Source organism: Staurois parvus, unplaced genomic scaffold (assembly GCF_062004578.1).
Source record: "Staurois parvus isolate SC_StPar_1 unplaced genomic scaffold, SC_StPar_1.0 ptg001978l, whole genome shotgun sequence".
NCBI classification, from domain to species: domain Eukaryota; kingdom Metazoa; phylum Chordata; class Amphibia; order Anura; family Ranidae; genus Staurois; species Staurois parvus.
The window spans coordinates 253,145-269,421 of NW_028319774.1; the positions used below are offsets into that span (position 1 = coordinate 253,145).

The 16,277-nt window shown below is 44.1% G+C and overlaps 2 protein-coding genes across 2 annotated transcripts; both read right to left on the reverse strand.

The window, feature by feature from the left end:
* Positions 1-3,101: 3,101 nt before the first annotated feature.
* LOC149433108 (uncharacterized) lies at positions 3,102-9,730 on the reverse strand. The gene is made up of 7 exons (XM_089664651.1): positions 9,566-9,730; positions 5,405-5,533; positions 4,196-4,330; positions 3,986-4,109; positions 3,772-3,869; positions 3,486-3,692; positions 3,102-3,374 (listed from the first exon to the last, which is right to left on the reverse strand). The coding sequence occupies exons 1-7, from the start codon at positions 9,728-9,730 to the stop codon at positions 3,222-3,224; spliced, it is 1,011 nt and encodes a 336-aa protein (XP_089520777.1). The 3' UTR covers positions 3,102-3,221.
* A 4,906-nt stretch (positions 9,731-14,636) lies between these two features.
* On the reverse strand, positions 14,637-16,214 carry LOC149433109 (uncharacterized). Its single transcript, XM_089664653.1, has one exon. It carries the CDS (start codon positions 16,122-16,124, stop codon positions 14,637-14,639), a length of 1,488 nt encoding a protein of 495 aa, XP_089520779.1. The 5' UTR covers positions 16,125-16,214.
* Positions 16,215-16,277: the final 63 nt, after the last annotated feature.

Below are 16,277 nucleotides of genomic sequence, written 5' to 3' on the forward strand. Positions count from 1 at the left end.
AATGGTGGGCATACCACACACTTTTTCTGGCAGAGATTTCTTCTCTTTTATTCATTCAGTCCACAGGCTGCATACAAAAAAAGAATATAGTATATATACTCAACAAGGACCAGCGATGTACTGTTACATCCCTGGACTTTGAATGGTTATACCAGGATGATGCCTACATCTGCAGGCATCATCCTGGTATTATTTTTTTCAGCTGGCGATCGGCTTTCATGTAAAAGCAATCCTAGTAGATAATTAGCTGCAGGATTGCTTTTACAAGCAGCGGGATATGATTCCCCCCCCCTCCCCCTCTGCCTTCCAAGGCTTTCTCGGGCAGTCCCGTGCCATCGGGGGAACCTGAGAATGCAGCCGGTGTTTCTGCCAGCTGACCATAGAGCTGATTGGAGACTAAAATCGTGCCAATCATCTCTATAATCTAGGAAATCGTAATCTACGGGCATTTCATCACTTCATTTTCACAGAATATAAACAGCGCCATTTGTAAATTGGGAAAGCATCTGATCACACCGATGTTGGTTTGATTAGATAATGTAAGGGCAGAGGAGATATCTAGAGTCTGATAGACCCCAGATTTCTCAAAAAAGAATCTATGGCAATGCCCATTGAAGTTATCGGGGATATTTGCATTCCCTGTGATAGCATTAAAAGTGATAAAAAATCAAAATAACTTAAAAAAAAAGAAAGTACCCTCACCCCCGCGTGCACACCTGCGTTTGTGAGCCTTGATCCTGTGCTGGTATGTAAACAGCAGTTGCACCATGCATGTGAGGTATCACCACAATAGTCAGATGAAGGGCAGTAATTCTAACACTAGACCTCCTCTGTAAATCTACAATGGTAGCTTGTAAAGGCTTTAAAACGTTACCTATGGATATTAAAAACATATGCAGTTTGTCACCATTGCACAGGGCATGCACAGTTTTAAAGCAGGTCAGGTTTGGTATCTATTTATTCGGCATACCATCATCTTTTATATTTTACCAAATAATTGGCCAATATATTGTATTTTTGTGCATTAAAAGTAAAAAAAAGTGTATTTTTTAATAAACAAAATTGCGTTTTAAACATCGCTGTGCAAGTACTATGGGACAGAAAAAATTTCAGCACCCACCATTTTATTCACTAGGGTGTTTGCTTTAAAAAATATATAATTTTTGGGGTTTTAAATTAATTTCCTAGCAAAATATATAGATTTTTTTCATGTGAACAAAAAGGCTTGGTCTTCAGGTGGTTAGAAGAGTGAGTGATGTGTGGCATAAACTTCTAATGCTGGGCATAAAACTCCCCCACCCCCCAAAACAACCTCTTTTTGGAAAGTAGACACCCAAACTATTTCCTTTGGGGCATGTTGAATCAATAGAAGAATTTATTTTTTACCACAAGTTTTTGGAAAATTACAAAAAAACTTTTTTTTTTTTTTTACAGAAAGTTGTCACTCAAATGATTTACTGCTCACACATATGCCATGGGTATATGTGGAATTACTCCCCAAAATACATTCTGCTACATCTCCCGAGTATGGGGGTACCACATGTGAAAGACATTTTGACAGTCTAGCCAAGTACAGGACCCCAAAATCCAATAAGCACCTTCAGGCTTTTAAAGGGCTTTATTTCCTCATTACACTTCCTGACTACCTATTACAGTTTTGGAGGCCCTAAATGCCAGGATAGCACCTAACCCCCCCAAATGACCCCTTTTTGGAAAGTAGAAACCCCAAGGAATTTGCTAAGAACCATGGTGAGTATTTTGCAGATCTCGTTTGTTACCACAAGTTTTTGGATAATTAAGAAAAAAACAAAAACATTTTTTATTTTCTTTTTTTATATTTCAAAAGCTTGTGAGAAAAAATGAGATCTGCAAAATACTCACCATGCCTTTTTTTAAATTCCTTGGGGTGCCTACTTTCCAAAAAGGGGTCATTTGGGGGGGTTTGGTGCTGTCCTGGCATTTCAGAGCCTCCGAAACTGTGATAGGTAGTGAGGAAGTGAAATGAGGAAGTTACGCACCTTCAGGCTTTCAAAGTGGTCATTGGATTTCAGGCTCCTGTATGTGGCTAGGCTCCCAAAAAGTCTCACACATGTGGTACCCCCATACTCAGTAGAAGTAGCAGAATATATTTTAGGGTGTAATTCCACATATACACATGGCTTGTGCAAGAAATATATAATTTAAATGACAACTTTTTGTAATTTTCTAGAAAATTGTGGGAAAAAAAAAATCTTCCATGGACTCAATATGCCTCTCAGCAGATAGCTTAGGGTGTCTACTTTCTTAAAAGGGGTCATTTGGGGTGTTTGTACTATCCTGGTATTTTAGCACCTCAAGAAATGTGATGGGCAGTCAGAAAGTAAAAGCTGTGGAAATTCCATTATCTATCCCATAGTTTGTAGACACTATAACTATCACACAAAGCAATCAATATACACTTATTGGGATTTTTTTTACAAAAACATGGAGCAGAATACATTTTGGCCTAAATCTATAACTAACTTTGAGTTTACTATATATTTTTTATAGCCGAAAGTAAAAAATATTATTTTTCTTCAAAATGTTTGGTCTTTTTTTGTATATTGCACATAAAAAAAGCACACAGGTGATAAAATACCACCAAAAGAAAGCTCTATTTGTGTGAAAAAAGACATAATTTTGTTTGGGTGCAGCATTGCATGACCGCAATTATCAGTTGAATTAGTGCAGCGCGGAGTAGCAAGAAGAGGCGTGGTCATTAAGGGGGGTAAATCCTCTGGAGGTCAAGTGGTTAAATGTTTACTGTAGACAAGTTGCAGAGATCCCACACCGCTGCCTCCCATCTCCTGAGACTGCACTCAGTGACTTGGGTCTGAGACACTACAGACATATCCCTCCACCCGGCACAGCCAGCAGACCACAGAGCAAGGAACCCTGGGAGAAATGATCGGTCAGAGATCATACTAGACCTGGGCATGGGGAAGGAGATCCAAATCACGTCCCAGTAGCCCAGATCAAATAATGCTGCCAGCTGAACCCCAGAATCTCCATAAATCCAGTCTAGATACATAAATTGTGTCTGCAGCACAGAGAAGGAAGATTATCCGAGAGAAATCCAGGAATACAGGACGGGGAACACAGCTCAGGAAAGTGACCAGGGGATTACAGGCTGATATCACCCAGTCCCCGCCCTACTCTGGACCAATCAGTGAGCAGTATGGGTGGAGGAATGGATTTAGTGTTCATGACCCACCTGTGCTGATCTCTGTAGGAGTGTCCTCCTCTATAAATGTCCCCGTTATTCCATCCTCCTCCATAGACTGCTGATCATCCCTCACATACGCCTCTTCTTCTTCTGCTTTCACCTCAAATTCTATATCTATCAGATCTTCAACCTAAACCAAGAAAATTAGAAATTTCACCAAAAATATATAAATATAAGCTCACATGAAAAATCCACATATTTTCTCCTCAAATGTATGTTCTAGATGCTCAGTCCAACCAACCTTGTAACAATGAGGGATGGTGTGACCTCCCTGTGTGGAATCCCGGGAATACAGAGGACGGGGACATCTCTCTGGTGGGTTCCTGGTATTAGGTGGCTCCATCATCTCCTTGTGTCCTTCTGAAAACTCCTCCATCACTCCATACTCCTCATCCTCCTCTTTATACTCTTCTTTAACATCAATATTATCATCCCCGAGGATTCCACTCTGAAAGATATAATAAAACATTCATTGTAACAAACATGCTGTGTATAAATCACAAATACCAATAATTGTCATCATCTACCTGATGATGGTGAGGGATGGTGTGACCTTCCTGTGTGGAATCCCGGGAATACAGAGGACGGGGACATCTCTCTGGTGGGTTCCCATGACTGGATCCATCTGTAGGAAACACACACACTGACTGAATCCATTGTTTCTATGTGTTTATCAGATGATGGGGGATCTAGGTGGATCCTCCGTACTGCTCTCTCCTTTACAATAAAGTCTCCTCTTACCCGGTGATGTGAGGGGCGGCTGATTGTCCATCATGACGTCCTTGTAGAGATCCTTGTGTCCTTCTAAATACTCCCACTCCTCCATGGAGAAATAGACAGTGACACCCTGACACCTTATAGGAACCTGACACACACAATGATACAGTCACCATCCAGACACATCCCTTGTCTGTTACTGGAGAATGTCCCAGAATTCCCGGCACAGCTCACCTCTCCTGTCAGCAGCTCCATCATCTTCTTGGTGACTTCTAGAATCTTCTGCATGTTGTGTCTCTCAGGGTTTAGGGAGTCACATGGAGTCACTGTGATGGTCATATGATCACCTGATTTCAGAAGAGGAAATCTCTGTATTGAGGAACCAATAGGAATATCATGTTAGACTCCCAGAATCCTCCTCACCTCTCCGGTCAGGTCTGTGTTTTATTAATAGAGATGAGAGTGATGTCATGTGACCTCCCAGAATCCTCCTCACCTCTCTGGTCAGGTCTGTGTTTTATTAATAGAGATAAGAGTGATGTCATGTGACCTCCCAGAATCCTCCTCACCTCTCCGGTCAGGTCTGAGTTTTATTAATAGAGATCAGAGTGATGTCATGTGACCTCCCAGAATCCTCCTTGCCTCTCTGGTCAGGTCTGTGTTTTATTAATAGAGATGAGAGTGATGTCATGTGACCTCCCAGAATCCTCCTCACCTCTCCGGTCAGGTCTGTGTTTTATTAATAGAGATAAAAGTGATGTAATGTGACCTCCCAGAATCCTCCTCACCTCTCCGGTCAGGTCTGTGTTTTATTAATAGAGATAAAAGTGATGTAATGTGACCTCCCAGAATCCTCCTCACCTCTCCGGTCAGGTCTGAGTTTTATTAATAGAGATCAGAGTGATGTCATGTGACCTCCCAGAATCCTCCTTGCCTCTCTGGTCAGGTCTGTGTTTTATTAATAGAGATGAGAGTGATGTCATGTGACCTCCCAGAATCCTCCTCACCTCTCCGGTCAGGTCTGTGTTTTATTAATAGAGATAAGAGTGATGTCATGTGACCTCCCAGAATCCTCCTCACCTCTCCGGTCAGGTCTGAGTTTTATTAATAGAGATCAGAGTGATGTCATGTGACCTCCCAGAATCCTCCTCACCTCTCTGGTCAGGTCTGTGTTTTATTAATAGAGATCAGTGTGATGTCATGTGACCTCCCAGAATCCTCCTCACCTCTCCGGTCAGGTCTGTGTTTTTTTAATAGAGATAAGAGTGATGTCATGTGACCTCCCAGAATCCTCCTTGCCTCTCTGGTCAGGTCTGTGTTTTATTAACAGAGATGAGTGATTTCATGTGACCTCCCAGAATCCTCCTCACCTCTCCGGTCAGGTCTGTTTTTTATTAATAGAGATGAGAGTGATGTCATGTGACCTCCCAGAATCCTCCTCACCTCTCCGGTCAGCAGGTAGATGATGTCCAGGGTGAGGTTTAGTATCTTCTCAGTCATGTGACTCCGATCCTCCTCCATCCTCATTGGTGCCATCATGTGATCTATACAGGTCTCCTTGTAGACGGATAACTTTGGGAAATGAAAGTAAGAATGATTTGGATGGTATTGGTCACACAATAATAGGATGTGGATGTGAGGGGGAAATAGGAGGGTTGATGGACATTTAAGGACTACTCCCCCCATGGGAAGACATTCAGTCTGGACTGTTTAGGGTTTACAAAATTTTCAAGGTCCCGGGACCCTCTTGACCTGCTGCATCAGAAATCCCCTTTTCTCTGTTGGGTTTGTTTGGTCTCTGAACTGGTTTTGATGAGTATTAGATCTGCAGACAAGGAATGATAAATCTGATCCTTCCTATGACTTGTTTGCTCTGAGGCAGTGCTGTGAGGTCAATGTCGGGTCATCATGATGTCCAGGAAGGGGAACTTGCTGGCCGGAATTGCTGGATAATCAGGATAATTGGCAGAACTCCGGCTGCAAGGCTCCAATCTCCAGCAGCCTGCTGACAGGAGTGATGTCACTGTCACTCTCTGCAATAAGAGAAGGGATTGGGTAGCAGGAGGATGGTGCTGGTGGAGTAGAGAGCTGTGGGGGAGGAGTCTGTTCTCATCTCTTCTATGTGTGGGTAGGAGGAGGACAGCAGGGGGAAGGGTTTGATCTCTTAGTTGCCAAGTATTCTGACATTTCCAGGACATTGTACAGAGTGGCAGTGGATTTTTCTGGCTCTGATTTCCAACACCGGGAACTGCTAGATTATTTGGTATGGGAAGGTATTAGACTGTCCGCCCATTAAGCATTAATGCTATGCATACAGACCTCCCCAAGGACCAAGTGTCCTTCTTTGTTCTATTCTGTGTCTTGACCAGTGAGATGGGGAGGTGAAGACTCCCTACACGTGCTGACAGGAGTTCTTTAAGGAGGTCAGAAAAGTAAGTGAAGGAGGGGTGGGAGGACCATCAGAGACCAAGAGTTCCTATGAGCCCTAAAGCCCCCTCTTACCTCAGAGCCTTGCAGCCTGAATACCCCCTCAGAGGCCCCCACAGTCCTTCAGCCCCACTAACCTCTCAGAGTTGTTCAGCCCTATTACCTCCTAACAGGCTCCCAAAGTTCTTCAGTTACTCCTCCTCCTCAGAGGTCCCAGAGTCCTTCAGATGCAGGAAACCCTCAGAGGATCCAGAGTTCTTTAGTCCCACTACCTCCTCAGAGACCCCTCAGCTCCTCTACTTCCCTCAGACCCCTCAGTATTTCCCTCCCTCTGACACCAATGATGGAACATATTCTTCATGGCCGGCTGGGGAATGTTTCCTTCCTCCTGAGCAGCAATGTAAGGGGCTCTATGCTCCATACTCCTGACCCCGGCACTCCATCATTGTGTTGGCTGCATAGTGTAATGATTGCCCATTGGCTGCCTGTGTAGTGTCATCATTGCCCTTTGTAGGCCATGTATGGTCAGGATGGTCCTTGTCTTGTCTATTTATTGTCAGTGCTGTTTGTTTAGAGGACCATATTACTAGAATTTATCTCCACAATGAGGAGAATGTTCCGGCCCCGGAAGTGGGGGATGTTCTGCCCCTGAAGGGGTTCATCTGGGTTCCCACACTATATATGTGTGTATCATCATCTGCTGGAGATAAAAGACGTCACAGTGACTATGGAGGAAGAGGACGGACGTGACTATGGAGGAAGAGGACGGACGTGACTATGGAGGAAGAGGACGGACGTGACTATGGAGGAAGAGGACGGACCTGACTATGGAGGAAGAGGACGGACCTGACTATGGAGGAAGAGGACGGACCTGACTATGGAGGAAGAGGACGGACCTGACTATGGAGGAAGAGGACGGACGTGACTATGGAGGAAGAGGACGGACGTGACTATGGAGGAAGAGGACTGACGTGACTATGGAGGAAGAGGACGGACATTATGATGGAGGAAGAAGACGGACATGACTATGGAGGAAGAGGACGGACGTGAGTATGGAGGAAGAGGACGGACGTGACTATGGAGGAAGAGGACGGACGTGACTATGGAGGAAGAGGACGGACGTGACTATGGAGGAAGAGGATGGACATGATGGAGGGTTACTGAGTGTAAATAGGAAATAACATCTTATTACCTCGTCTGCTGCTGCTTCTGGTAACGTCTTTTTTATACTTCAAAACCACCTGGAACTTCCTGCCTGACATCACTTCCTGTCTTTACCTGACATCACTTCCTGTCTGTTTTCCATAGAGAAGTCCTGTCTGGGAAGAAGTGAGATCACCACCTTCTGGAATTCAGAGGAACTGCAGCCCCGAGAAACATCTGTAAGGCTCTGTTCACAGCTTTGTAGTTTGCTTTTTGTTTTTTTTTTGCAGTGCTTTTCGCAGTTCATTTTGAGTTTTTTATGTGTTTTTGATATGTTTGTAAGGGAGAATGTCACCAGCACACCGAGGATCACCAATATGGAGCCAAAAGTTTTAATGAACGATGACATAGTTACAGCAAGGCAATGTATCGGAGTCTCGCAGGGCCCCTTCATCAGGCATGTGACGGAGGGGTCCTGCGAGTCTCCAAAGCATTGCCTTGCTGTAACTATGTGATCGTTCAGTAAAACGTTTGGCCCCATATTGGTGATCCTCGGTGTGCTGGTGACATTCTCCCTCGCTGATTCTGTTCGGTTCCAGCCGACGATCACTACTGCACCCACTTATACACACAGCCATTTTTAATGCAGGAATGTGTGCGTTTGGATTGTACACTTGCACTTAGATATGTTTGTGATACCTTTGTGGCGTATTTCATGTTTTTTTTTCAGTTTTCAAAGTGGAATTTTTTTTTTTTTGCTGGGCAGAATAAAAATGCAAAAATGCACAACCATGCAATTCAAGAGATTCTCCATTGAACTCTATTGTAGAAAATATGCTGCATTCTGCTTTTTAAAAAGTCCCAGGCCCTTTCCAAAAACACAGCAGCTCAAAAAAGCCTAGATGTGAACATGGCCCATAGGAAACCATGGTAAGGGGACTGTTCTGCGTTTCTGAGAAAAGCAAAATGCACTAAAAAACGCATTGGTGTGAATGGAGCCTGAATAATCATTCCTGTAAAATATCTGCCTTACACGGCTACCAGGGAAATTCAAATATAACACAAGATAAGGAAGAACAAATCATTCTAGCTCTTATGGAACCAACACTTTAACAAAGATATTTTATTACATATAGAAAATAAATTAAAACAGATTCCCTCTGAAATCAAATCTTTTTGGTGAAGAAAATGTAAAAATATTCTTTAAAGTATAAGAATATCTATCAATCCACTGATAATGAAGATGTTAGACATAAATGACAAGGATGTAATGGTCACAGAGGAATGGTGGTGGAGATCTCTCACAGTAAGAACACTTCCTTGAATGGTTCTATAAATAAAGAATGAATCCTGGAGGGAATAAAGCTGTAAAGCAATAAATAATATATAAACTGGGCCATCCACTTCATCCATAAAGACATTGTGATTGAAGATCTTCTAGATCACATAGAAGGAGGACTCATCCATGATTTCATACATTTGTTTGGAAGGATAGAACAATCCTCAGAAGGGAACATGTAGGATGACAGGAAAGGCTCCTGACTGGTGAGATCCTCCAAACATAATGATGACATCCATGAACTGGAGCGAGCTCGTTGGGGTGATAAAGCCAATCTGGAAACACTGTGTAGACGTTCTCCAAGAGCTCAGCACACTCCAGGTGTGGAGAAAGTCTCCAGGTGGGTTTAGCCTGTCATTTATCATAGATACAAACACACTGTAACCGGGATGGATCACTCTGCCATTTGCTCTCTTTTTTAGTCTGCTGGCATAGCTGTGTCCAAATTCGATAGATCTGTACCTATGATCCGCTGTGCTTTATTTCTCCTCCCGAGACCGACACTTCCTATCCTCCATCCTACAGTCATCATACTACACTGCAGTGTGGATGGGAAGAATACTCTCCATGGTGCAATGATAGAAACTGACCAGAATTCCTGAACACCATAACACCAATCATATCAATGTGGAACTCTTTGGCGTAATCCTCTTTGGACATACTGCAAAAAGTTCTGCAATGCCTTCTCTTCTCACCTTGGAACTCCTATCTGAAGATATCCACCTGTAAACTTGTACACAAAGGGCATTTACTCTGTCAAAGATCTGCTGAACAACACTTACATAAGAACGTTTCAGGATCCCAGCCTCACTTATTTTCTGGACCAGAAAGACTTCTACAAATTCCTCAGAATTAGACATATGCTACCTCACCTGCACTGGTGTGAGAACACTCAGCCCATGGGCCTCATAACACTCTTCAACAGCTCTACACCGTCCAGCTCCCATCTCTCTACCTTCTACCACCTACTCCAAAAACAAACTCATACAACCAAACTGGTTGGACCAAAGTAAGCAAAAGATTATTCTGGATTCTGGAAAATCGGAACTCTAATTCTCTATCTTTTAAAAAAAACAATATTTTCTCATTTCTGTTATAAAAAATATCCAATAAACTCAAATTTTGTCATAAATTTAGGCCAACATGTTTTTTGCTATATGTCTTTGGTAAAAAAAAAATCTCAATAACTGCATAATAATTGGTTTGTGTGAAAGTTATATCATCTACAAACTATGGGAGAGATAATGGAATTTAAACAGCTTTTACTTTCTGATTGCCCATCACATTTCTTGAGGTGCTAAAATACCAGGATAGTACAAACACCCCCAAATGACCCCTTTTTGGAAAGTAGACACCCTAAGATATCTGCTGAGAGGCATGTTGAGTCCATGAAAGATTTATTTTTTTTTGCACAAGTTTTTTTTTTGTACACAAAATTGTAACTTAAATGACATATTGCTCACACAAGCCATGGGTATATGTGGAATTACACCCCAAATACATTCTGCTACTTCTACCAAGTATGGGGGTACCACATGTGAGAGACTTTTTGGGAGCCTAGCTACATACAGGGGTATGAAATCCAATGACCACTTTGAAAGGTGCATAACTTCCTCATTTCACTTCCTCACTACCTATCACAGTTTCGGATGCCCTGAAATACCAGGATAGCACCAACCCCCCCTCCCCAAATCACAGGTCTGATATACAGGTTTGACCCCATATCTGGCCAGCTTATTGGGGAGAAATAGTTTGAATGCAAGGTGGCCTAAAAATTAATGAGGGACTCCTCAACGCAGATTTTTTTGGTGGGGAGTATAGACATCTGCAGATTTTTGGTTATGGTGATTTACAAGGGGATGAATTTTGTGGAGCCGGTCAAATTCAGGGTCACCCCGAGGATGACAGAGTGTATTGTCATTGAAATGCATAAAACACATTATACTCTCATATCTATGCCTGGCCATGACAGCAGAGAACACGGCATATGATGAATCGGGTCTGTGGACCAATACAACCGCAATTCATTTTTCTTAGTAATGCCCATGTTGAGGGTTAGGCCCAAAAAAACCTTAAATTCAGAAACCATAACAGTCTGGCAAGGTTTGAATTCGGGTTGGTGGTGATAAACTGTTGTGCATATAAAATGCTTTGATCCGCAATCAATTCATACAGATCTTCCGTGAAAAACAGCTCCAAAAAATCAAGGGGAGGAGTTAAATTTGCTGTGTCCACCTGAATTCTGGGTTGGGCAGTGAATGGGGGAAGTACGGGTGCTGCAGAATTTGTGGGCTGCCAATCGGCAAGCATACCCAGAAGGATACTAGGGGCTCTACAGGCCTGTGTGTGAATTTTTGGTGGCTGCAGGACAATACTTGTACTCACCACTGCACCAGCTTGTACTGCACTTATGGGACTCACCATGTCACCAAGTGATACTGCAGTGCTGGTATGTGAAAGACCAGGATGTACTAGGCCGCTGGTGATCGCCATTCATGCGGCACTCTGCTGCATATGAGAGTCATCATGTGATTGTAACACCTCAGCAGCCTGGGAATGGGGTCGGGTACGCCTGACCTTAGCAGGGACCTCTCCTCCATCATCTGAGCGATCTGTCAGGGTGCCACTGCTGTCTACAGGTTCATATTCTGTGGCTGATTGTGTCAGTGAGTCTTCCCCTTCACTCTCATCTGATATGCTCAGAATCCTGTAGGCCTCTTCACTGGAGTACCTTTCGCTGGACACTAAATATATAGGTACCTAGTGTGATTCATAGGAAAAAGAGTGCCTGGCTGTCAGGGACTGCTTGAACCACTCAAAAAAATGTACTTGCAAGTGCTAGCAGAGATCAGGCCTGATTCTGTGAACACTGCGATTTTGTGTGCAATGTATCCTGTGACAGTGACCTACTGACACTGCACTTGCTGGGGGAGAAGGGGGGGGGAAGCGTAGGGGCTAAACACAGGTGCTGGCAGGTGCCGGGGCTGATCCCGCTAACGCTGCATTTTTGGGGACGCTATACTAATGTGAACGCTGGCATATTTCTGATCTGATCAAAGATATTGATCCGCTCAGACGCTATACTAGCAATGGAGGTTTATTGTGTATGAGCGTGTTCCTGGCAATCAAGGGGTTAAATGTGATGACTGATGTACTGACGGGCAATCTGACGCCATCTGGGAGGGGTGCTAACTGACACTAATGCTATCTGAAGTCGCTGGTGACACTAATACAGTGATTAGCAAAAAATCTGTACACTGTACTAATGACACTGGTGACAGGGCAGCGAAGGGGTTAACTGGGGGGTGATCAGGGGGTTAAATGTGTCCTAAATCTGATTTTACTGTGTGTGTAGTGCTTTTACTCACATGGATCTGCTTTCTTCTCTCTCTGGGACGGAATGTGCTCAGAGAGAGAAGATGTCATCATTTCCTGTACCTGTGTAATGGAAACACATCTACAGGAAGATCTCTGATAGGGCAGGGATCGATCATCAGATCCGAACATCACTGGCCTGAACATGATGATTGATCGGTCAGGAACTGAATCACGGCAATGGCAGGTTGGCGTGTGCACATGTGCCCCCCTGGCAACTGTGGGAGCGTGAATCACATACATATATATACATATACACATGATTTTGTGCAGGGAGTCCGCCCTGTGGCAGTATTTCTATTATAGGGGGGACTTAAAGCAGTTAAGGAAAGCTCGGTGCTGTATTTCTATTTGTTGACATTTTTGCACATTTATATGAGTATGTTTAGGTGTGGGCAAAGTTGTTTTAGTTGAATTCACTGTTAAGTTGGTTTATTGATTATTGATCACCTTTTTTTTAGCTGCTTGTGGGAATACTTTGTATTATTTGTGCTCCTCTTCACTAGTGTACCTTTCCAGTTCCTGTGTTTATAAATATGGACACAGGAAGATCTCTGATTCTGTACAGGTGATCAGCAGGTCCAGGTGATCAGCAGGTCCAGGTGATCAGCAGGTCCAGGTGATCAGCAGGTCCAGACCAGAAATCATTGTCCTGGACCTGATAATCGGCTTGTGTTGTACTGAATGACAGCACAGTCAGGGCGGTGGGCTCACACGTGTACATGTACTGTATGTGATCTGGAACAGAGGGGCTGCCCTGCCGCAGTATAAGTGTGGTGGTCGGTCCTGAACTGGGTAAATTCAGATTGTTTGCTGATGATCTTTTACTTACTTTGGTCCAACCCAACACCTCCCTGCCAGTCCTATTCTCTGTACTCCATACATTTCCCTTTCCTCTGTAAAACAGAATGATAGTTTCCTTGGCCCACCTCCTACCTGGATTATTTGGGCATTCATCTCCCTCGCTCGTACAACACACTCCATGAGGCCAACTCCATCCCCACTTTCAAATACTTGAGAGTCCTACTTCTGTCCTGGACTCATCTTCAACTCTCCTGGATAGGGAGGATCAGTGATGGAAAATTGGCAATTTTACCAAAACTCCTTTACTTGTCCTGTACTCTTCCCCATCCCCACCCCCACCGATCCCCATCTCCTCCTATACTCTGAAATCTTTTTAAAATCAGGTCTTGTGATTCTACTGAGCAGACAAAGGGCCACGAATCCCAAGACATGCTATGTATATACATAAGGAACAAGGAGGTTTGGGTGTTCCAAATGTTACTAAATATTTCTTGGTGCCCAGATTACCCCACTAACCCCCCTTTACACCACAATACATGGCTCCTTATGGGCTGACTTAGAAGCATTGCTCTGTTCTCAAACTTCTCACCATTCACTCCCATGGAGTCCTCCTAAATCCAGACCTACGTCTATCAGCCTCTTGATGGGTCACACACTCTGCACCTGGAACTCTACCTCACTTGCCTCTCTGTCCTCTTTTGGGTGATCCTAAAACGGTTACAAACGTTCCTAATCTGCGCTCTCCCCGGAACCCTCGGTACATCTTAATGCATTTGCAGCCCCCAGGCCTCACAAGTTCCCAATATAAATAGTCACACATTTCATACCCTGGACTTTGTCTGCCTTGTACTACATAGCTGGGGGGAGATCTAGAGGAGATTGTCCAATCAGATTGTATAGGAAGGTATTATAATGAGGGAGGTGTGGTCCCGAGAGGTGAACACGCCGTCACACCCCCTTCTGTGATGCAACAAGGAAGTGAAGGCTTCTGGGAAGTGGCCTACAGGAAGTGAATGCTGAGATATCATGGACAGGAAATGATGCAATCTGAAAATCCGTTCCATCGTTTCAATAAACTGACAGACAAGTGATGGTCCTGTGGATGAGGGGAGAGGAAAGCCCATCGGGACAGCCGGGCCAGAGACGGCATCAGAGAACGCTTCTGTGTATTATGGGAGGGAAATTCTGCCCGAAAAGGGGAACTTCTCCTTTAAGTATGGACCAAACTGGTCACGTCTGGGTGAATGGCGGTCCATTCATTCAACAATTTATAGACTCAGCCAATCACAGGGCAGGACTCCATTGTTATTCTTCTCCTGCCATCAATAGCCAACCCGGTCCCACACTTCATCCATGACTTTGGGGACCTCTGATCTCCTTATGAACTGTTTCTTCCATGATGAAGATCAGCCATGGAGTATATCTGAGGTGTATATCAGGGTGTGCTTCTTCCCCACATGAGAGCTGGGATGTCCAGCAACATTCATCTAGAAGACATTTCCCGCACTCAAGGCACTAATACAACTCCAGAGTTGTGTGGGACCCCTGATGTACAGGAAGAAAGGACTTCAGTGAGGAACATTTCCCTCACTCAGGACAAGAAAGTGGCTTCTCCCCAGTGTGACATCTCTGATGTCTGGAAAGATGGGACTTCTGTGAAAAACATTTCCCGCACTCAGGACAGGCATACGGCTTCTCCCCTGTGTGAGTTCTCTTATGTCTATAAAGATTGGACTTAGCTGAAAAACATTTTCCACACTCAGGACAGGAATACTGCTTCTCCACCGTGTGAGATTTCTGATGTTTATGAAGAATGGACTTCTCTGAAAACCATTTCCCAAACTCAGAATAGGAATACGGCTTCTCCCCCGTGTGAGATCTCTGATGTGTAACAAGTGCTGATTTATATATGAAACATTTCCCGCACACAGGACAGGAATACAGCTTTTCCCCCAAGTGAGATCTCTGATGTATGTACAGATCAGACTTCTGTGAAAAACATATCCCACACTGAGAACAGGAAAGTGGCTTCTCCCCCGTGTGAGATCTCTGATGTTTGGAAAGACTGGACTTCTCTGAAAAACATTTCCCGCACTCAGGACAGGAATATGGCTTCTCCCCCGTATGAAATTTCTGATGGCTGTAAAGATGAGACTTCACTAAAAAACATTTCCCGCACTCAGGACAGGAATACGGCTTATCCGCCATGTGAGATCTCTGATGTTTGTAAAGACTAGACTTGTCTGAAAAACATTTCCCGCACTCAGGACAGGAATACGGCTTCTCCCCTGTGTGAGATCTCTGATGTACATAAAGATTAGACTTCTGTGTAAAACATTTCCCGCACCCAGGACAGGAAAATGGCTTTTCACCCGTGTGAGATCTCTGATGTCTGGAAAGAATGGACTTCCTTGAAAAGCATTTCCAGCACTGAGGACAGGAATACGGCTTCTCCCCCGTGTGAGATCTCTGATGGCTGTAAAGACTGGATTTTTGTGAAAAACATTTCCCACACTCAGAACAGGAATATGGCTTTTCCCCCGTGTGAGATCTCTGATGTGTGTAAAGATGGGACTTCTGTGAAAAACATTTCCCGCACTCATGACAGGAATATATTTTTTCTCCTGTGTGCAGCCTTTGATGTGTGACAAGATGTGATTTTAATACAAAACATTTCCCGCATTCAGCACAGGAATATGGCTTCTCACCTGTGTGACATCTTTTATGCCTATTAAGAGCAGATTTACACAGGAAACCTTTCCCGCACTCAGTACAGGAGAACTTCTTCCCTGTTGGAAGGCCGGCCCGGTCCTGCACAGTCTGAGGTTCCTCAGGATACGAGGAATCTGATGGTCCATCTACACTGGGTGGTGCCGGATGGACATTGGAGGGAGCCGGGTTTTCTCCTGGACTATACTGTGTGATGTCCTCATCTTCTACTTTCCAGTCTGGAGACAAAGTGAGACAATCCTCGGAGGTTTTCCTCATCTCCCGGCCATGGACTAAAATACAAAGACAAAGAGGATTACTAGACAGGAGCTGATTGGTTCCCCCAAACCAGGACTCCGCCCACATCAGGCAGCTTGGGCTCTGAGGAGCTTACAATTCCACCCTCAAGGGAACTAGGAAATGGCTCCTCTGATCTCCTACCAGGTCATTTCTTTATTCATGGACCTTAGTCAGAGAGTGAGGAAACAACCAGAACTGTCTTTTATAGGAGGGACAGTG

Bases quoted from the DNA above. Each gene is read 5' to 3' on its own strand.
- LOC149433108 (XM_089664651.1), bottom strand. From the start codon at position 9,730: ATGTCTAATTCTGAGGAATTTGTAGAAGTCTTTCTGGTCCAGAAAATA. The intron at 4,331-5,404 runs GTGAGGAGGATT...TCCTCAATACAG, and splicing joins TCTACCTGCTGACCGGAGAG to AGATTTCCTCTTCTGAAATC. The intron at 4,110-4,195 runs GTGAGCTGTGCC...TGTGTGTGTCAG, and splicing joins TGGAGCTGCTGACAGGAGAG to GTTCCTATAAGGTGTCAGGG.
- LOC149433109 (XM_089664653.1), bottom strand. From the start codon at position 16,124: ATGTGGGCGGAGTCCTGGTTTGGGGGAACCAATCAGCTCCTGTCTAGT.